The sequence below is a fragment of the Elaeis guineensis genome, chromosome 3 (assembly GCF_000442705.2).
Source record: "Elaeis guineensis isolate ETL-2024a chromosome 3, EG11, whole genome shotgun sequence".
Lineage (NCBI taxonomy): Eukaryota > Viridiplantae > Streptophyta > Magnoliopsida > Arecales > Arecaceae > Elaeis > Elaeis guineensis.
The window spans coordinates 88,600,540-88,622,816 of record NC_025995.2 but is presented as its reverse complement, the minus strand read 5'-3'; the positions used below and the strand labels follow the sequence as shown (position 1 = coordinate 88,622,816).

At 35.8% G+C, this 22,277-nt stretch overlaps 1 protein-coding gene across 2 annotated transcripts; it reads right to left on the bottom strand.

The window, feature by feature from the left end:
• Positions 1-194: 194 nt before the first annotated feature.
• LOC105041835 (MOB kinase activator-like 1A) lies at positions 195-9,655 on the bottom strand. Of its 2 annotated transcripts, none has more exons than XM_073253938.1 (7): positions 9,441-9,655; positions 9,079-9,127; positions 5,796-5,904; positions 5,521-5,614; positions 5,230-5,363; positions 5,029-5,129; positions 195-1,017 (listed from the first exon to the last, which is right to left on the bottom strand). In XM_073253938.1, the coding sequence occupies exons 1-7, from the start codon at positions 9,464-9,466 to the stop codon at positions 943-945; spliced, it is 588 nt and encodes a 195-aa protein (XP_073110039.1). In that variant the 5' UTR covers positions 9,467-9,655; the 3' UTR covers positions 195-942. The 2 variants fall into 2 exon arrangements, with proteins under 2 accessions (XP_073110039.1, XP_010917184.1); XM_010918882.3 differs by having other exon boundaries at positions 390-1,017; positions 4,966-5,129; positions 9,441-9,652.
• Between the last annotated feature and the right edge of the window lie 12,622 nt (positions 9,656-22,277).

The following is a 22,277-nucleotide window of genomic DNA, read 5'->3' as shown; positions in this document are numbered from 1 at the left end:
AATGCTCTTGCCCTCCTAGATCTTAGGCATGCGTCTATTCGCATTTTGACTTGATATCCAATTGGTGGTAGCGTCATTAACAAGATCCGTGTCTGAGGCTGAGCTATCTTCATGATGTTAGAACAAAAGCCGGTTCATTTTCAGATCAAGTAAGATAGACAAACCTCTGTTTTCATGTCTCTGGCTTTCCAGCCATCAAATGAGAAACAAGTTCCATTTTTCCTAGCGGCATGATCAAAGGCACTGAGCAACAGCCAATAACTGTATTAATTACCCCATTGGTATCCCCTCCCCCCTTTATTTGCTAATTGTTTTACTTTCTTTACTCCCGTACTCCGTTGTTGTATTATCTCTTCTTCAGAAGATTCATCTTAGCATGGATGCAAGTATGGCCATAGTTCCCCAATCCAGCCAAGCCAAATAATTCTGGTGAGCCAATTGGTCACTGGCAATAGTCTCAGGAAGCTCATCATCTGAGCCCCACAAAAAAAATACACGTCAGGTATATCAAATGTCAACTGTCAAATGTTTGCATAGGAATTTCTCTGTGGCTTCAGAATCTGCTGTTAACATTGCTCCTGAAACACAACCCATCAGCCTATGATAGCCGCAGAAGTACAAAACATAGGAGCAGGTGAGATGATTTAGAATAACAGTTAGAAGATAATGTCCAAAGTAGAGTTCCCCTATCAGGAACGTTGGCACAATCACTCGTCCATATCGAGGCAGTGCTCTAGTGCATTAGAGCACAACAACAAGAAAACAACCAATGAAACATTTTTAAGGTCTTGTTTCAATCAATCAAAAAGATCAAAGAGGTTGCTTTTATTTTCTATGTTTTTTCTTCACAATCATCACCTGTGAACATTAATGGTTAAAGAGAGCAACCAGGATCCTGGTTGGTTATTTTTGTCCATTACTTTTCAGGGTTGTCATTATTTTTCAAAGTGCAACAATGATAGATTCAATTAAATCACGAAGAGGTGCAAGTTCGCCCTCATCGATCAGACGGAATTCCTGCAAAACAAATGAATCAAGAACATGCAGTTATAAGAATGAAGCATCCAGTTATATATTTAAGTATATAATGTCACAAATTAAGAACACATGATAAAGCCAAAGAAGGGTATAGCAGAAGTGTCTATATCGTCATCTGATAGGTTTAGCATTTGCTTTTCACAAAAAAAAAGAGAGACAGGCTTAGCATTTAGGTTCAGTAAGGAGATGTGGCATGACAATCAGCCGTTCTGGATTGATGGCCGTATGTAATAATTGTTGAAGAGTATTATGTAATAACCATCATATTCTAAAGGTATCATTTGCACAACCATGATCTCAAATCTGGTATGAGCATAAGAACCCAGAAATAAATTAGCACAGTAATTAAGCCACATAACATTCAGCAGCTAGAAACCCAAAATATAGAACATCAGTTAGCAATTGCTCAAACTCCAGTTGGAATTCATACACATTAAAGTTGGAAGCTTTACATTAGTACTTTTTGCTAGCAGTGTGTGGCTTTCATGGTCCCTATAGTACATGCATTCAAAAGGATCTGGAGCTATAAATGAATCACAAAAGTACAGGGACAAGTTCTTAGCTCCAAGTACATGCTTGTTGATTAAGTATGTGAAACTTCACCACCTTAAAGTTTGCTTCAAACCAAATGTAGACCAGCAGCTAGAAGAAACATTTTTGGGTACAGACTAGTGACTACATCTAGATTAAGCACAGAAAACCAACACTGGCCTCTTTCATAACATATCTCTTATCATAAGCTGTATTTCCAAAGATAAGTTTTTCTCTTGCTCACAAGTAATAACTGTGTCTTTATTTTGGTATGTCAGCTGAGAAAAAGATTGCCCATAAACAGTGCATTGATTGCAGAAAGAGCTTAGTACCTACCAACTGGAATGAAGGTTTTCCACTTTCACTAAGTTCTGCAAGCTTAATTCTACATCACAATTTAAGTAAGTTGGCCTCTATGCCTTGTAATACTTTTACATCAGTTCCTCAAACATGAGGGTACATGAAGTAGTTTCCCTGTATCAGGTACAAAATGTGCCTGATACTTCAGCTTGAACAACCTTAAGAAGTACAATCATGTTGCTTTGGCTGCATTCATTTGTTTTCAGAAAGAATGCTGCCACATTTTCCCAAAAACTACCGTTATTGACTTGGGATGAAAATGGCAACTTTGTCCTTGGCAGTCATAAAAATCCATGAGTTGCAGCCATTTCAGGGGGGGTTTGGTGGATACAAAGCAGTTTTTCAAAGAAAAGCTAAGGATCACAAGCTTTCCTTGCAATACTAACCAATCTGTTCACTAAACTTAAATAGGTTCTTCTCCAACGAAAGGAGAAAAAAGGTGACTAATTCTGCTTAAGTCCTGATGTCATTGCAAACTCTTTTCTAATCATAAATAAAGAAATATGCACAAGAATCTGATTGTGAAATAGATGCATTTTATTCCTTTAGTAATTATCTCACAAATGGTAATGCCAAAATGAAGAGATGCAGATTCCAATTTTCAGTAAGCAAAATTCGATCTCAACCAATATCAGCTGATTAATTTTCTAGAGATGGTCTATATAAGAAATGTGGCATAATGATTGTTGCTCCTTTTTTCAAGCATACAGCGATAATGTACCACCACCAAGGTTTGAACCTTAGTTTGGATTCTCTCTGGTTTGCCTCATGTATTAAACCGGCGCTGTCCCATCAAAGGCCATCATGCAATACATGGATGGCCCTGATGGCAAGACTGGATCTATTTGGTCCAATCATAAACTAGAGAGGATCCCAACTTTTTGAATTCTAGTCCTCCCTCAAAGTCAAGCCCTTAAGGACTCGTTTGGTTCGCAGGAAGAACTTTTCTTCTCAGGAAGTAACTTCTCAGGAAGTTACTTTTGGGAATAGGATTTTGATATGTTTGGTTGACCATGAGAAGGTGATTTATTATAAAGTAGCTTATGTTTAGATGAGCACCTATTTTTCTGAAAAAAACTATGTAAAATACCTATTATACCCTTAGTAGATATAAAACAATACATTTTTACTCATAAACTTTATATAAATATTAATATTATATTTATATTATATAATATAATATAATATAACATTAATAATATAACATTAGATCATAATAATTTATTATGTTAATATAATACTAATATATTAATATTATATTATTATAATAAATATTTAATATAATAAATTTATTAATATAGATATAAATATAATATATATTAATATAAATATTATATTAATATTAATAAAAATATTATATTAATATAAATATTAAAATAATATTAAAATATAATAAATATTAATATTATATTTATATAAATATTAGATTATATTAATATAATATTATATTATTATTCAGTATTCCATTCTAATCATGCATTGATATTCTACTAAATTTTAGCTATAGATCTTAAAAGGGTATTTTAGAAAAGAAAAAAGTACTACCACTTTCCATATCACGGAAAGTGCCAAAATCCACCTCTCCGTTAGATTTCTACTTTCCACGAAATATAGGAAATGACTTCCCATGGAAAGTGCTTTTTCCACTCTCTCTCCTCTTAAAACTCCAAACAAACAAGAGGCTCTTTTTCCACTTCTCAAGAAGTGTCTCTTCTCCTTTCCACTTCCCATCAACCAAACGAGTCCTAAAAGAGGGGTGCTAACCAGCTGAGCTAACAACTATTGGCTAGAAAGATCATTAAAAAGGCCATGCCCATTTATGGTCCCAACAATTCAGGCTTTGGGAGGGGTATACTGAGGATAGATCTAACATTTGACTTTTCTTTTCTTTTTTACCCCCACAAAGTGGCTGCCCCAAGACTTGAATCATGCTTGTCAACCCAAGCCTTTTACCATTGCACCAAATAATAGCCCCTAATTAACCAGAAGATCATTGCCATTCCTGAAAATTGTCTTGCAAATGATATTGTGATGGACACTTCATTGCAAATTCTAATCTACATTTCCCACCACAAGAAGAAACTCACCTTGATAGAAAAAAAGAATATTTACGATATAAGGTATGAAAGGACATCAGTTGAGATATCAAAAAATGTCATGAATCTTACATTTTGAGAAAAGGCATTCCAATGCTTAAGGCTCCCACCATTACACGTCTGGAGAGGGTTAGATGTACACAGCTTTATCCCCATGTACGGATAGATAGTTTCTTTGTTTGGAACCCATTATACCGAGCTCGCCCTGATGGGTCTTACATTTTTTCTAAGCTGTTATGCAATAGATGGATCTTACATTTCTAATTATTGCAAACCATATTATTACATAAAAGGTTGAAAAAATGTAACGAGAAGATCATTTAGAATCTCATCGCATTCTGGACTTGAAAATCAATGATTTACTAGCTAGCGGCCAAATCTTTGATGGAGTCCACAAATATTGGATTTTGGCATCTCACTATAAGAATCTGCTTTAGAGGAGAAAGCATGCAATTTTGTTGAATTTTTGTACACGTCAAAACCACATGGAGACACCTATTCTTCATTTTCCAAAAATTGAAAAAAGAAAACCTGTATAATGCAAATCACTTCCATACACTTCCTTTGCATGGACCAAAATTGACATCCGTCAAGCAACCAAGAATTTTTATACAGGGAACATATACTTAGAAAACAGCAATATCAACTAATAACCAAACATACATGGAATCATTATGAAATGAAGTTACAGAGATAACTGATTTTTATCTTCAGTAACAATTTATTCTTGATAAGGACTCAGGATAATATTAATTATAGTTCTAGTCCACGATGCGGGCCATAAATCATCTAAGATATGGCAGATAAATTGCAACAAAGATCTTCAGGAGGAGCCAGTTCTGTCATGTAAATCAAGGCAAGAGGAAAAAGTGGCAAGCTACATCGTCTACCAAATACCAGAATAAAATATCGCTTGCTTAAATCAAGGACAGATATTTACCCATGTAAAAAAAATGAAGTGCTTGAAGCAAGTATTGAGATGAGCTTCTTCCTTCAGACTCACAATTTTTTGAAAATGGGAGTGATAAATATGAGCATACACCCGAAACAGACGCTTGAATATCGTTTTGACAACATCATGAAAATTTGGAGGAAATGGCACCCCTGAAGTAGATATCAGTAAGCTAGAGCTGATAAAAATTCAAAAGGCACAAAGCATTATATCTCTTGAGCATTATATCCATCTCAGGAACATATACAATACCAAGTTTTTGTGGAAATATGTTTTCGTCGTCAAGCTGCAATTCAATCCAGTCCATCAAATAATCTACATATTTTGGTGCAGAAACCTCGATAGGCTTTTTAATTTGAACCCCATCAGCCCACCTATACTCAAACCTGTAGAATTTCATCCCCCATTAGAGCATATCCTAGAGAAAACAGTGCTTCATTCAAGTATTTTTACTGACATAAAAAAGATTAGAACTTGCACTAGTATGCTTTTATTAAAATAAATCCTAAGAGGATTGGCTAGTGATGACAGAAGAATAAATACTTTGGTCCTGCTGACATTGTTGGGCAGCTGGTTGGTGTGCAAAATTCTATGAGAGTGCCATACAAAATATTGACCTGATTGAAGAAGTCAACAGCTGCAGAGGAAAAAAAAATGAAGCATGGAAAACAACAAATGTTAAGATCCAGTAACCCAGGGGAAAAGTTTTTCAGGTGGAAAAAATGACATGAAGCAAGCATAGACATATGATAATGTCCTAGTCTATATATCACCACCATAGTAGTTCTACATGGAAATACTCAGAGTTAGGGCTATACTATTGACAGCAAGCCATTCATTAAGGTCCTCCCCAGGTGGTAATCGTACAGCCTCCCTTAGGTTCCCACTACCTAATGTGGCATCAATGTGTCTTTTCAGCTGTGCCCCCTGTTTGATAATAACCAAAAATGAGTATAAGAAATCATGCTTGGCAAATTTTGTGGATTTCAATGACCTAGAGTTGAGTGTACTGTTCACTAGAACAAACTAAAATTCTGCATATATGCTTATGCTGCAAAGTAAAAAGCTCACAGACAAATAAATATATGCAGCAGCAAGAAAAATTATTACAAGAACAAGGGGAGACAGATCTTATTTCAGATGTGTTAGTGTTTAACATTGTGTCAATAGAAAGGGTTTTTTTAATTGACCATCAAACTGAAATATAACATCCCATTTTGGGACACAGCTTACTTTACAAAACAGTATAGCTATGATCCTGGTGAATTTGGAAGTGTCTGGATGGTGAAGAACGGATTGCAACTGAAATAAATTGCTTCAAGACATGACTAGCAAAAGTAGTAGACAACCAAACCAAAGAACCAAAAGTAAGGTTTAAAGACTGGAAATATACCCATCACAGTATTTCATTGCAATAGTGCAGTACTGGGATGCTACCCCTCCCAAATTTTGAGACAGTCCTATATCTGGGTACCAGGAAATTTCTTCTCTCTCTTTTTTAATTCTAAAGTTTTTTTTTTTTTTTTTAATTATCTTAAATGGATTCATGGTGGTTTTTTAACATGTTCAAGTTGTTCTTGCGACAACGATGAGGTGCATGGTGCTGGTATTGGTATTGACATCCATGGGTTCAATAACATTTGAAAAAATATCAATAGATATCTGCAGGGCATCACTTCCTCTCCACCCCTCTCTTTCTCTCCACCCCTCTCTTTCTTTCCTCTTTTCTTGGTCTCTACCTGCAGTATGTCTGTGACTAAGAAAAGGAAAGAAAGTTTGGGCCCCCATTACTCTCTTTTCTTAGAATTATTGACCTGGTAGGTTGCAAGTTTACCGGCCTAACCAAGCCATGAAACAGCTAGTTTGGGCTGAGATGGGTGGGATGTCCCAATCCAATAAAGGACTGGTGACTCATAGGGTGTCTTGGTTCCATTCCCCATTGGAATGGTACTGTACCCATAGTACTGTCCTGTTTCATCAGGACAATAAACCTTGCCCAAAATGCTATTGAGGCCAAATTTATTGTGATAGAAAAAGTTATCAGATTCAGTCAATGCTTTGTAATGATGTGCGGTATAAGATGCTCTACAATGTGACACACAGGAAAGAAAATACTTACAGGGACATAGACGAAAATACTTACAGAGACAACAGCAATAAAGTTTGACCAAGGACAGATATAGAAAGGTGTCAATATTTAATGAAAATGTTTCAAATTTAGTGTATGTATCTTATAAAATAAAACCGAGAGAGGAGAGTGGAGAGTCTATAAGGGTGTCCGAACTTTGCTCCATTGAATGAAAATTTTCACTTTTCAAATGACAACTTACTAGCCTGTTCGAGTAATTTGTTAGAGGGATCATATCAAGTATCATGAATAAAAGAATGCGAGATCCAGAATTATAAATGTAATGAAAATGAAAAAATTTGGAATAATTAGGAGCAAATGGTCAAAAAGGTGTACATATACAAGATAACGGAGGGGAATGGCTTTCAGTATTCGAGATCCAAAAGCAGAAAGTAAGGAATCTGGCGAGAAATAAATGATTCAAACCATGAGCAGCAAAATACAGCTGACTTTATTGCAATGCAATATAACATTAGAAAACTGGCAAATAAGCATCACATTTTTGGGAGGGGTATAGAAAAATAGTAACATCAATGGACAGCGAATACGTATTGCGTGTATTAAATGTATTGGAATGTATCGAGTAAGAGAGGAAGGAAAAATACATAAAATAGAAGCTTTGGAGGGAGCAATTTAAAAAGAAGTCTATGAAAGCTAATGTGTAGCTCACATGTTCTTAACCTCAATATAAATCATGCTATGTTTCATCTAAGCTTAAGGATATTTTAAGCTTTAATATTCAAGGTTAGCTGAACCATGCCGAACCGGCCAGCTCAGATGTAACAAACCAATCCAGTTGGTTATTGGAGCTGGTATTGAATTCTTGGCCGAAATAACTTTGGACTAAAGAAGGTCACGTAGTAGCACCTTAGATCAATTGGTTAGTAGGAAGATAATTTTTGGCCACTCAAGCGACCAAGGAGAAATCTTCCAAGATTTCCCTACACTCCGAAAGACTCTAGATCAATAAAGCAACATATGAATGTTCTCCTCTTGAGCCCAACTAATATAAGCCAAAGAACAAAACTAAAAAACAAGCCAAAATATAAAAAAAGTCACAAGTTATAAGTTCATGCCTCTGGGTGGTGCTAGGGTGTGTTCATTTGCTGAATATAGCAGTTAGTATCTCATAATGGAAATTTGAGGGTACTGATCTAACTTAAAAGAAATTTAAAAAAAAACAAGAAATAAAGGAATCATAAAAACGTTCCAGGTATTTGTTGACAGAGTAAAAAATCAGAAAAATAGGGAAGTAACATACGAAAAGGTTTTTTCTAACTGTATCTAAAACAAGGGTTATAATGCTGATGGCATGTGTTGTACTAAGGCTAGTTACAAAACAATACATACACCGAGATACGCTTGGCATAGTCCATGAGGAATTGTTAACATTTTGAAATTGGTTATAAACATATCAATACCACAAATTGATTCATTCGGTAATGGTTAATGCATAAGATCTTTTATCAGTTAGGTACAGGTACAGACCAGTCGAACCATATCGGTCCTTTCCAATGCTTGTTTACATGCATGAATTGGCAGAAAAAAGAAATAGTAACAAGAATACAGACCAATGACAGAATGGCCATAGTTAATTGGTGACTAAAGTTGAGTAGGTCTTCTGATTAAGACACTATGGACATTGACTAACAACTAAATTAATAATGCAAGGGGTAATCCATCAAGCCATTGATCCTCCACTTAAACACAATTACACAAATAGACAAACAACCTACAATCCAACTTTGTTGATAAGAATTTTCATATAATACAAGAAAAAGAGTAGAATCCTGCCATGATCATCCATAAAGAATATTAAATGCCAATATATAGCTCCGCCCTCATCACATAATTATCTATGAAAGAAGCATTCTAAAAGGACTGGAATATTGATAATTCATAAAATTATGGTCTTGATTACAATCTCTAAACTTGAAAGTCTGAAACCATAGTTATCCAAAAAAATTCCTTACCTTGTTTCCAGATGGAGCATTCTTTTTGGGCCGAAATGTCTTCTGGTTCCTGTTCACACAAGCCAATAAATTAATCCATAAACTCTTTACGGAGGAATCAAAATAATGGCATAAAAATCCAAAAACATAAACAAAACCACCGCCTTTTATTCACAGATAAGAAACTTAGCTTCTCGATCTGTTATAGATTTACAAAGGCTTCAATTCATCAAATCTCCTAACACAAGCGCCAAAATTTGCAGAAGAAATCTAAAAGAACTGGGGGAAAAAACCCAGAGCACACCATGCACGAGCCATCCATGACTGAAATCTCTAAAAGATTACAAAGAAAGAAAAGAAATAAAAAAGATGGTGAATTGAACCTGTTTCCGAGGCCGAAAAGACTCATTTTTGAAAGAAGATAACTGCCAATACTATACAGAATTTTTTCTGTTTCTCCTTCTCCTACTCTTCCACATCAAACATTGGGGGATTCTTTGTCCTTTTGATCCATGCTTCGATCTTTATGGAATTGTTGCTGACGAGAGAGAAGGGGAGAGAAAGGAGGAGAGGGTTACGAGACAGTCTGGCAATAGAGCGAAAGCTTTTAGCCATCCAACGTCTTGCCAACTCCTGTTTGCCAGCGTGGCAACTACTTACTATAATAACGCATGGGAAGTCAGTTTGAGCCGTTCTTGTGGGCCATGGATGAGTTGGCGGTCTAAATATTAATCGGCTTGCCATGTGAGTTACATAAACAAATGCCGTAACAGCAAAATCTATCATTACCATGATAGCAACATCCTCTAAAAAAACAAATCTCTGCACCTTGGAATGTCGTTTAAAAAAAAAAAAAAAAAGATCTCCAATAACAAGCTGCATCTGATGGGGATGGTAGGTTGTTCTTCCTGAATGAGATGATCATTCGTGTAACACATGATGGTTTTACTGATATGAATCCAGTTCAGTACTGCATGGGATATAATGCAGTGTGTGGTATGATATGGAGCTCATGCAATTATGGATTATTATGTGATGCTACGATGCGGCTGTGATTGCTTGACTGAATCATCTCATAATAATTTAGCACAGGAGATGATTCAGTCTCAATCCTGATCACAGAATGGCCAAAATAAAGGTTGACAGGGCCCTACCATATATTGAAATGCCATGTTGGAGCTTAGGTTGAAGCAACAAAGGATGCTGCTAAATTATTTTGGGTACCAATCTTGCCCTGGAGGAGGCCATAAGGACTGCAGTATTGAACTCCAAGCAGGTCGGATTATTGCTTGCAATCTTGTAGAACCAGCAAGGTGGGCATAAAGCCACCAGTCTATTGTTGAGATAATCCTGCCATAAAGCCTTGGCCTTCAAAATAACTCGTCCGGCAAACACCTTTGAGTTTTGGCCGTATAAAATTTTTTCTATCATCAAATGTGGATCAGCGGTAGAAAATCAGTGGCCATATCACGATCCGGGATCTCACTTTAGAAAACTAGTCGGAAAAAATATTTAGATTCTTTGACTTGATATAATTAGGGGTGTGCAAGTAAATCGATCAAACCATAAAATCAATTCGAAATGTTAATTTTGATTCAATTTGGATCGGTTTTTTTTGTAGGTCCGGTTATGTTTCAATTTAAAAATTTCAAAACCGAAAAAATCAGTTTAATTTTATTTTAAATTTTAAAAAATCTGATTTAAACCGAATTGAATCAATGGTATATATAGATTATATATAAACCATCATCGACTCACTTATACTTTGCCCTGCCCCAAACCTCAAATGATTGTGCTCTCATCTCTTCTCGTTGCGTCTTGGCATCTCTACTCCAGCCTCCTCTCTCCTCCTGCTTCGACTCCTGGCTTCTTCTTCCGTATTTTCTAGAAGGTATGATTATAGTTTGAGACCTGATGATTATATCATGCATTAATAATCAGTTTCCATACTCCGATGGAAGCAGCCTTAATCACAAGCATTTTCTATCCTCCCACTTGGATTCGATGTTGGATGGGTTTCTTTGGATTCTGTTAATTTGTTTAGTATGTTGGATGATGCTGAAAATATGATCTCTGTCAAGTTATTATTATACCGTTGTTTATATTGAAGTTGATCGATTCTGATTATTTGGTCTTAGACATTGTAAAAAGTGCAAAGCTGAGATAATTCTTTGCCAATCCTTATTACGTGCTACAAATTGTCTAAGTTTTTTTAAAGTATCCTTTAAATGTAGTCACATATTCCCATTCCCTGCTTTCTGATTTAGTGTTATTAATTCAAATCTCATTCTATTCAACACTCTACCAATTAATAATTGATGAACCAGTTATGCTCCATCCAGTACCAATCTAGTACACTCACATCAAATTTTGTGCATTCATCTAATTTTATTAAATCAATTTGATTTGAAAATTGACCGCAAACCGATTTGTATCGAATTGTATACAACCCTAAGTATATTTATCAAAGATCTATCTAATGTGTAGTCAGTGTAGGACTAAATAGAGTAGTCTAGACAAATTCCTCAAAGATAAAATCTCGAGATATCTCCTTCCCATACAATATGGCCAGTTCGTCCAACCAATATTGCTCGAATACCTCCACATGAGATCATTCGGATCCGGACAAATCTATCTTTAATGCAGTTCAATTAAACTATCAAATTGACATGACCTATAGCTCCCCTACATGCCCCTAAGGTGTTCATAAGCCATCCGTCTGGTCCCATGAAAAGGAGAACTTCACCGGCGAAGTACCTTATAAAGCCTGCCAAACGAAGCTTGCATGTCCACACTCGCGGGGCATGGGAATCACGGTCTCAGCTGAAAGCTGACATAACGGACTCATAGCATCAGGTGCAGTAACTTTGGAGTTCGTACTCCATCCACAGAGAATACTATTGGATGTGTGTTTTTAGGGCCCAGATGCTCTACTGTACACCGCAAGGTACACCATGCACACCATATGGTACATCATGCTCATCGTGCGATGGACGGTGCGCACGATTCACCGCACGGTATGATGCATCGCAGGTCTTATGCTCTTCCTTCTAACTAACCGGGTGTTCTTATTGCGGGCAAGAGGGAACGCATGGTATAGCAGCAGCATTTGATTGGTTCGGCGAATGGAAAGTTGGAAGCGAGATAATCTTTCTTCAGGAAGCCGTATTACTCCTATTAATCATGTTCTCGATGCTATTCCTAGTTATTGGCTTTCTGCTTCCATTTCTAATCCTGTTTTGCAGAAGAATGCTGAGGGTTGTCCAGGTATTCACCATGTCATTTGGGATGTTATTAGGCTTCCTTGGGAGGCCAGGATTACCCTTGTATTGCCAAGAATGATAGACCGAGGGATGTCTCTCCCTGTCAAGAATGGACTTTCATACCAAGTCCTGGCAATGGGGAGAATGCGGATACTCCATTCTATCCCTAGGCATCTCTAATTTCCACCGCCCAAAGCCCACTTTTTTACAATTTGCATGTAGATATGGATTATGTGAAACTATCCAATTTTATGGAGGGAGTATGGGATACTGTGACTCTGCTGCAGGTACTTGGAACCGAAAAGACCTATTATGGATATTTTTTTTATCTCGTTTCGGAGCTCCTGCCCAGTGGATTTGGATTCCAGATATGCATGGATTGGCTATTAGTATGTTTTCCTCACTTCTTGTTCCAAATGACAGATTTTTAACTCTCTTTATCTTCCTTTGTTTCTCTAGTTTCCAACCAAACCAGAGACTCTCTCCTCTCCTAACCACACGGAATTTTTACTCTCTCTTCTCTTTTCATTTTTTCCCAATCCAGATAAGGTGTTAGGGATGGGAAAAAAAAAAAAAAAGAGTTTTCCTTTGTGGTTGGATCAAGAACACGACCAAGAGCAAATGGATTCTAAGGTAAACGGTCTAAAATCCCACTACAAGAATTTTGCTTTTTCATGATGAAAATTAAGTCACAAATTGTATTACCTCCGTCATTAAAGATTTTCGATGATAAAAAATATCTCGCCACTAAATAGTTGGTAAAGACACCGTGGCTAAAAGTTTTAGTGATGTCACATAATTTCAGCAGAATAAACTACTACATTTAATGATGAAATATAAACGGTTATTAAAGATAAATATTAATGACGATTGTATTTATGGCAAAAAATAAAAAAGATCATTAATGAACTAAAAAATGATAACTTAATGAGGAATTAATGATCAAAAATCAGTTTTAATGAGAATTTAATATCATTATTGAAATCTTTTTGGGATAAATTTTTATTGGTTGCAACAAGGTCATACAATTAGCCATGAAATGAAAATTGTTATTAAAGACACACATCTATAACAATTTTTTTTTTGTGATAAAAGACAAATTTTTTTGTAATCCATCAAAATAAAATATTTTTTTATTTCAAATTAGAGTTGTATCTATTCATTTTGATTGGATTCGAATAGAGATCTTATAAATCTAAGATATATATATTTTTATTATTTGAGTTAAGTCCATCTAAGTACTAGGATTATACAGCCAAGGAACAATTATCAGATATACTGTAGACTTCAAAAGAGTCTAGACAAATAAGGATGCAATTAAGATTGCATGGATAAACAATCTATTCTGAGATTTGCATACAAGCAACCAAAATGTTTGAACTAAATTTGCTAAAGCTGTCATCTAATTTAAGAAACTTTTGAAAGGATCCTACTCAAAGATGTGTGAACCAGCTAGTGCACAACCTATCATGCTCATTAGTGCACCTTTTATATTTTGATGGTAGATACTGCATAACTTTCTTATATGAAGCTTGACTTAGATCTCTGGTTGCGACACAACATCATGACCATAATTGAACCAGTCAATCAAATTGGACCTATACAAATCTTTTTCAAGCTTATATGTCCCTAGTTTTAGAGACATGGACTCTGTATAAACCCCACTGCATGTTTATAATATTGTTTAAGTACCCCACTTGATAATGGAGCATTAAACACCTTGACCTTTCATATTATTGATTATGGAACACAAACTTGGTGCTAGAAATGGGGCCTGACTTGGGTCAGGATAGCATGAACCACGTTTGACTTAGTTGAGATGGACACAGCTCACCAGTTCAAATAGAAACTTTTTGGTAGCTCAGTCAGAATATAATGTATGTGTAACCCAAGGCCCTCAAATAGTTGAGAGAGAAAGAGAGAGGACAAGTGGGTAATGATTGGTGGTGGCAGTAGCTAGTGGGTAAGAAGGCAACTTAGTGGCAAACAGATGGTTGACTCTGAAGAGTACCTCTGGGAAAGGAAGGCATTTACACAAGTGAGAGAGGGTTGAAGTGGAGAAAAAGAAGATGGGAACAGATGGGCTTATGAGCAATGACAGAGGTTACATTAAATTTGAGAATCTTTTCTATACGAAAGTATTGTTATATATACTCATGTTTTGATTAGTTAAATGACCTTCCCTGTTTTTCTGTAACTTACAACGAATGAAGAATAAATATGCTGATAAAAAAATTTTTTCTATCAAAATTTATGTAATTGGTCTGAGAGTGCTCTAACACAAGACAAACTTTCAGCCTAATTTAAATCAGAAGGCCCTTGTTTTCTTAAGAGTCCTAAATCAAAATTAGATCTGAAATAACATAGCCAAATGCTAGCTTTCGGCTGTGCATTCTCCATCTAATATTATGATCAACAAGATTTATCGTTGGACCACCATTAAGTTCATAGCTTTATAAACTATATTACGATTAGGCTTACAAATTCATGAATCTCCCTTTGTAGCTTCCAACTATGAAATTATAAAAATTTATTATAAAATATATAATAAGGAATATGATATAACGGAATATAAACAAAAGCAATAGAATAAAATACCAATAGAATAAAATAAAAGAATAAATATAAATAGATAAATAAAAAAGGAAAGGAAAACAAAGGATTTTATCGATCTTTACTTTGTGTATCATGTCACCTAAAAATTTTTCAGTTTTAAACTAGAATGGGGAGAGATGGGCAAGTGGACTAAAGCGATGGATTGCTCATACCATAGTATGTCATACCACACCGAACCAAGCAGTATGGAGCATACCGTACCAAATCCGATGGTAAAAGGCATCCCATATCATACCGGTTCGGTACCGGTATATGTATGGGGGGTGTGCTGACACTCGGTGTACTGAACCGGCCCCTATATCGAACATATCAGCATAGTGAAAGAGTGGCATCGATATGGGGTTTAGTATCGAGATAGCATACCTTGACTCATATGTTGCACGAGTTATCATATCAGGGGTTCGATCCCTCTATCTCCACTTCTTTTGATTAATTGGAACTTTCAAATTCAATTTGGGTGGAACATTTTCACCCCATGAATCTTAGTTGGATTAGCTTGTATTATGACATTTACTACAGCTAGCTTCTAATTAGGTAATGGCAATAATGCATATATCATTGTGTTGCTTGATGTTTTAGAACCCAATGTCTTGCATGCTAAGTTTTACTTGTGTCGAAGTGGGACCCATAGTATTACAACATGTGGCAACTTCCTAATCCAACTCTTAAGTGGTCTATAGAAAACATTTGAACAAACTTGATGAAAGTATGTGGTTGGGAACTCACATGAGGCATCTCATCCATCATAAAACTAATGAAAACTGACCGCCTACAACATTCTTGCAAAGATTTGGTATAATGAAACTTAAGAAAATCTGGTCAAAGGAAGTATTGGACATCAAAATATTAATTGATCAAGATCTATAACCCATGTTCATGATCTAATCACTCTCTTTGAGTGCCCAATTAATATAGCAGTATTATATAGAATGGTTAAGATATATATTAGAGATTTTTTGCTTTGGGACTTTCATTGAGTTTATTTCAGACTTTATTATTTAAAGAGTCGTGCATTCACTTATCTCTTAAGATGAATTGGCGATCGCTTGGATAAGCTTGACTTTTCTTATTTATACAAATAAGACAACTTGGAATCTCCGAGATAAAGGTTCAATTGAAATCCAAAAGCCCGAGGTACTCAGATGAAAGTCCAAAACATCTTGATAATGATACTTTTTTTAAATTTTAGATTATCCAAACAACAATAAAAAGATATTCTCCACCCCACAATTCGAGTCTCTTATGAAAATGCTATCTTACTAACTTTCTCTCTATAATAGAGAAGCCTTACTTGCCATTGGAGAAAAAGAAGAAAAGCCCTCCATGTTGAAACATTATTGGAACTCTCAAGGTAGAGACCCTTCTTTTCTATCTTGCCATCACCTTGTTTTGTTCCTCTCCTCTTATGGCTACGGGCATTATTATTTAATCAGTGTAATTACCTTTCATGATAGCATGGCATTATTATTGTAATCCATGTGATGATTCTATAGTGATTTTTGGAAGATCACACAACTAATCCATGATCTCTAAGGGAAAATTCTGTTGAAGTTTTGATAAATACCCAAGAAAATGTGAGCATTAAAGTATTGAGCAAAGAACCTTATTTAATAATTAGGTCAAATGAAAGTTTGAAGTCCCGTGGGATGGAGGTGTCTTAGTTTCTCCATGGAATGGGATGCCTCATTATCCTGTCATGTCTTGTCATGATAGCAATCCCAATCATGCATCTCAGTACCCTTCTTTCCTTTTCTTTCTTTTTTCTTTTTTTTTTATTTTTCTTTCTTTCTTCTATCTTTCTTTCCTTTTTCTTTGCTTTCTTTTTTGTCGCTTTTCTTTGTTTCTTTCATTTTTTTTCCTTTTCATCATCTTCCCTTTCCTTCTTTCTTCCTTCTGCTTTTCTCCCCGCATGGATGGATTTTGGAGTCCCAAATCCATCCTAGTCTTATTTTCTTACAAGAACGGATGGGTTGGCCGGAATGCCCTCCATCCTGCCAAGACGTAAAACCTTAGATCAAATCAATAAAGTAAAGAACGCATATAAATCTATAAAGAAGATTTGTAGGAACTAATGACAAGCATATTTCAATGACCATAAGTCTTGATTCATTCATCAAATCACCTTGCTATCAAAAGTATGTTAAAGAATATAAAAGGACATATTATCAATCCAAATTTGAGACCAATCTAATAATCCAATTGGCTTTTGCAATGTTCAGATTCTGCATCCTTGTATATAGATTTAGGATCAGTTTGTTAGCATCTGTAACTTTATGAGTTCATAGAGGTTTCCTCAAATACCTAATAAAAGATCTATTTAAACTAGTTAAACAAGACCAGTTAAACACTCTACACTTAAATTTTTGTGCCAATCGAACGGTCAAATTCATCATGGTATTCCTTAGCTTCTTAACCAATAGATGTAATGGGTAGACAAACCTACAACTCTCCAATACTTTGATGAGTTCCAAAACTCATTTGAGTCATTACAATGATCTTTCTGGACCTCATGGAGTTCAATTAGTAACTCATTCATGTTTAATTTTTAGGCTGATCTAACTGTTAGTCATTTCGAAAATTCCCAGCATTACCTTAGTATCTTAGGGTCTCTTTAGCTCTCCATTTCACGTGCACATGCACATGCATTTCATGGTCCAAGGGCTATCAGATCAAATAAATGCACTAAGATTGAGTTAAATGAAGTTTTCCGAGAGCCTAGTTAGAGTTGATTCATTATGATTCATAGCCTAAAATGACAACCTAAGATGAACATAGGTTCCAAGTAAGATGTATGAATCCAACAACCGGTTCACATCTAGACCCAATAATAATCTGAACCAATTGGGTTCGATTTAGGCACTTCTATAGCCCGATCTACTATTAGATCATCATAAATTAATGAAAATCTCAAAGTTGTTGTTTGTTTTATCATAATGGATCATACATTGCTTTGCTACAAATGGATGAATAATCAACTCAAATAAACATGTCTTTCTGTTACATAGTACGGCCGGATGATGACAAGCTGTATTACAATGGCTTTCTAGAAATGATTAGCTGTTGGATCAGAATGAAGAGTAAATATGAGTAGGTTTGCTGATTGAACTCCATGTTGTCCAGATGGATCATTAGTTTAATAACTCAAGTGAGTTTTCGAACACATCAAATTATTAGAGTTGAAGGTTACATCCACTAATCAGGAATCCAAGGGATGCCATGATGAATTAACCATTGAATCAATATAAAAATTTAAGTGTAAGAGAGCTTAACTGTCTTCTTTAACTATTTTAAATAAATCTTTAATTAGGTTTGAGAGGCCATCTTCTATGCACTCAAAGTTACAGACATTGAGAAACTGGTCCCGAATCCAGATTCGTGGACCTACAATCTAAAATTTGCAAAGGCCAATCAGTCTGAAATTTGAGTGATGATATGTTTTTCCAATGTTCTATAACTCTTTATGATATTAAGGCAATCGGATCAATGGATCAAAAGTTATTATCATTGAAATAAGCCCTTGTCATACTTCCTACAAATCTAACATAGATCTATACACATTATTTGCTTTATTGATTTGATCCAATCATTAAATCGAGGTTCTCTGCTTGGAAACTTGATGGTCACATGTCCGTAGGTATTCATCGAAACTTCAATAGAATATCTCCTCACAGATAATGGAAAAGTTGTATGATTCTCATAAAATCAACATAGAGTAATCACATGGATTACAAAAAAATTATATGCAGCCATGAAAGGTAATCACATGAATTATAATATTAATGGCCATAGCAATGACATGAGAGAAGGAAAGGAGTATGATATCAAGGTAGAAAAGAGAGGTCTCCAACTCAAGAGCTTAGCAATGTTTTGACAGGGAATGTTTCTTCACTTTTTCAATGGCAACAAACACTTCTCTAGTTATAGAAAGAAAGTGAGCGACGACATAGCCTTTTCGTGTGGGACTTGAATTCTAGCATGGACCAATATCCTTCTATTGCTTCCCAGATAATATGAAATGAAAATGTTTCTAGGTCATATCAAGATCTATTGGATTTCAAGATGAGAACCTTGGGCTTTCAGATTTCAATTGAACTTTTATCCCAAAGATTCCGAATCATTAAGTCTTCAACAAACTCAATAAAAAACCTAAAGCAGAAAACCTCTAATAAAGATTTTGGTTGTTCCATCCATTACTCACTATACTGACTGGATGCTCGGAAAGCGCGACTAGATGATGAACATGGCATTTTATATTTTGATCTAAATTCTGATGTTCCCTACTTCCTTTGACAAGATTCACTAAATCTTAATGACACATGCACCCATGCATGTGAAGGCTACAAGCTGTTCTATACTCGAGAAGAACATGATGCAAGTTCTCAACCACATTTTCCACCAACATTTGCCCGTTGAGTTCGCATGGATGGTAGACCACTTAAGAATTGGATTAGGTCATTGCCGCTAGTTGCAGTATTGCAAGTCCCACTTGGACAGTCAGGTAAAACTTAGCCGTGCGAGATGTAGGATTCCAAAACATTAGACTATGCCATGTGATGCGCATTCTGCCATCACCTAAATAGAAGCCGGTCTAGTAAATGTCACAGCACTGGTTAATCCAATAAAGATTCATTCTCTGAAAATGTCACACCCAATAGAGGCTGCCTAAGAAAATATCTAATAGTTGGAGCACCAATAGTGCATTGTCAGGTTACCTTGATGCAAGGGAACCCATCCATCAGAATGCAACTGCACCAACTATAGGATCATGGGAGTCAAATTATTGGGTGCTTGGGTTCATTATAACTTGAAGTGCATCAAAGCGAACAACACCAAAGGTCACTTGAAGTTCTACTAGTGGATGTACATGCTGTCACGCCCCAAATTCGAGACATAACATGGCCATGCTATCAAGGGATGGAGCCCACGATAACACGAAGCCAATCCATCATAATCATCTAAAATCCGTCAAATAAAAAGATTCAATTCAATTATTCATCAAATAATCGAACCAATATTAGTTTAGAGCATCTAAATCCAAAAGCAAGTACCAACCCAAATTTCAACATTTATAAATAACTACAAATCTGTGATTATAAAATAAACTATGCCAAATTTTAAGCTTGCTATGCAGATCTTCAAGTTTGGATTCTTTTTGTCGATCCTAACCTTATTCCTCTGTTCAAACAAAAGAAAACAAAAAGAATATGAGCTACACTAGCCCAGTAAGTAGAACTTGCGCTTCTTTATCGGATCAAGTATAAGTTTTTCATGATAATGTAATATTTAGAAAATAACAGATAATACAAAATAAAGCATTTCATAAAGCATATACCAAAACAAGTTATAAACTCATCATGCATGCATAAATCATGTATATTTCACAATCATAAATCGTAAATCATTTTCATCATGTATTCATATCATGTTTCAAAATATTGCTCACAGATATTCATGCTAAGGTCATTATTATATCCGTGACAGGGCCATGTTTCTTAATCGACAGAGTTCTTAATTATGTGCCAACTTTATACCCGCTGGTAGGACAATGTTTCGTGTGGATGCTAGCTCCAGATGTCGACCTTCTCGAAGGGATTCATTCATAGCCATCTGAGAGCTTTTGAAATCTTTATATCTTTTTCTTAAAACATACATATACATAGATGGAAAATAATAAAATCTCATGCTTTATAATCATGCAACTTTTTATAAAATACATTCATGCAATCAATGCTCATAATAAAACATGCTTTTTCATATCACATATGCCGATCCTTATTTTATGAAAAATATGACTTCATCAATAAGAGATTATATGCATGAAAATTATGGAGATTTAAAAATAAATAAGGAGCATAAGATCTACTTACCTCGTTCATCTTAGATTTTCAGGCTTCGTTAGAAAAATCAGCTAATCCTATTTAAAATATCAAATCATCGTCAATTTTTATTCTATGAATATAATAAAATTAAATCATAAGGAAAGAAACTGTTGACCGGATGTGTCGGACCATCCAGATACCAGGGCAATTCAGGATCTCTAATCTGAGGGTCAGATTCAAGTGACTTGATCAAAAAATTGTGAAGCACAGATTAGATCAAGATCAATCAATAGAGTTCATTAATAATGAATTTGAAAGATACTTGATATGATCAAATGAGGTTGACATACAGCACGGATATCAAAGCAATTTTGGATCATCTTGTTAGAGTCAATATGAACCCCTAAAAGATGAAGGCATGACTTGGTACAGGATTCATAGACCTTCTTAGAGAGAGAAAGTCAATCATGAGAGAGAAATAGAGAGAAAGTGGAGAGAGAATCTTCGTATCTTTCAAAAATGACAATCATGATTGAGATCATCAGAGGTTATATCAGGGTGACTTAATATGTATTAACCATGATCGATGTTATTAATTTCGAATAAGGATCGAATCGGGATCCAATCTACTATACGAATTTCGGAGCAGTTTCAGATTATTATATTTTCATCTCAAGTTTATCCTAGGGTCTGTGATACAATCAGAGAGAGAGAATGACCCTAGAGAGACAAAATCTATAAAAAGAGATAAAAAAGTCTAGAGAGAAAAATAGAGAGAGAATCTAGAGAGAGAAAATAGAGAGAGAATCTAGAGAGAGGAGAGAGTCTTATTATTTTATATAATTTTTTTTATTTTTTTTTCTTCTTCTTTTTCTTTTCCTTTTTTTCTTTTCCTTCTTCTTTTCTTTTTCTTTTTCTTCCTTCTTCTTTTTCTTTTCTTTTTCTTTTTCCTTCTTCTTCTTTTTCTTTTCTTCTTCCCACGGTTGTCTTGGACTGAAACAGGGGACCATGTGGTCCCCTCCTTTGCTCAGTCGACCAAGGGCCGCAGCCATCATGGCGATGGCCGGCGACAAAGGCCGACGATCCCATGGCCCGGAGGGACCAAACCGGTGGTCAGCGGTGACCACCAACGTCGAAAAATTGAAGAAAAATGGGTAAAAATAGAGGTTTCTTCCGCAACAAAATTCGACGACTCCGGTCACCGATGAGCATGCACACCGGCATGGGAAGGAAAGGGAGAAGAGAGGAAGGAGGAGGAGACTCACCTTCGACGCCGGTGAGGCTTTCCGACGAGAAATTGGACGGACACAGGTCGGGTCTCCACGGTGGTTTTCCGACGATTGCCGCGACTAAGTCTCGGGTCTTTGGTGAGAGGGAGAGAGGAGGGTTCTCCACCTTAAATAGAGCCGGAGGGGGCTCTTTCCGTCTCCGATTGGGAGCCGGTGAGAGGAGGAAGAAGACTCCCTTCGGGAGTCTTCTCCTCTATTTTCTTTTATTTTTTTTTTTTGTGTTTGGCTTTGTG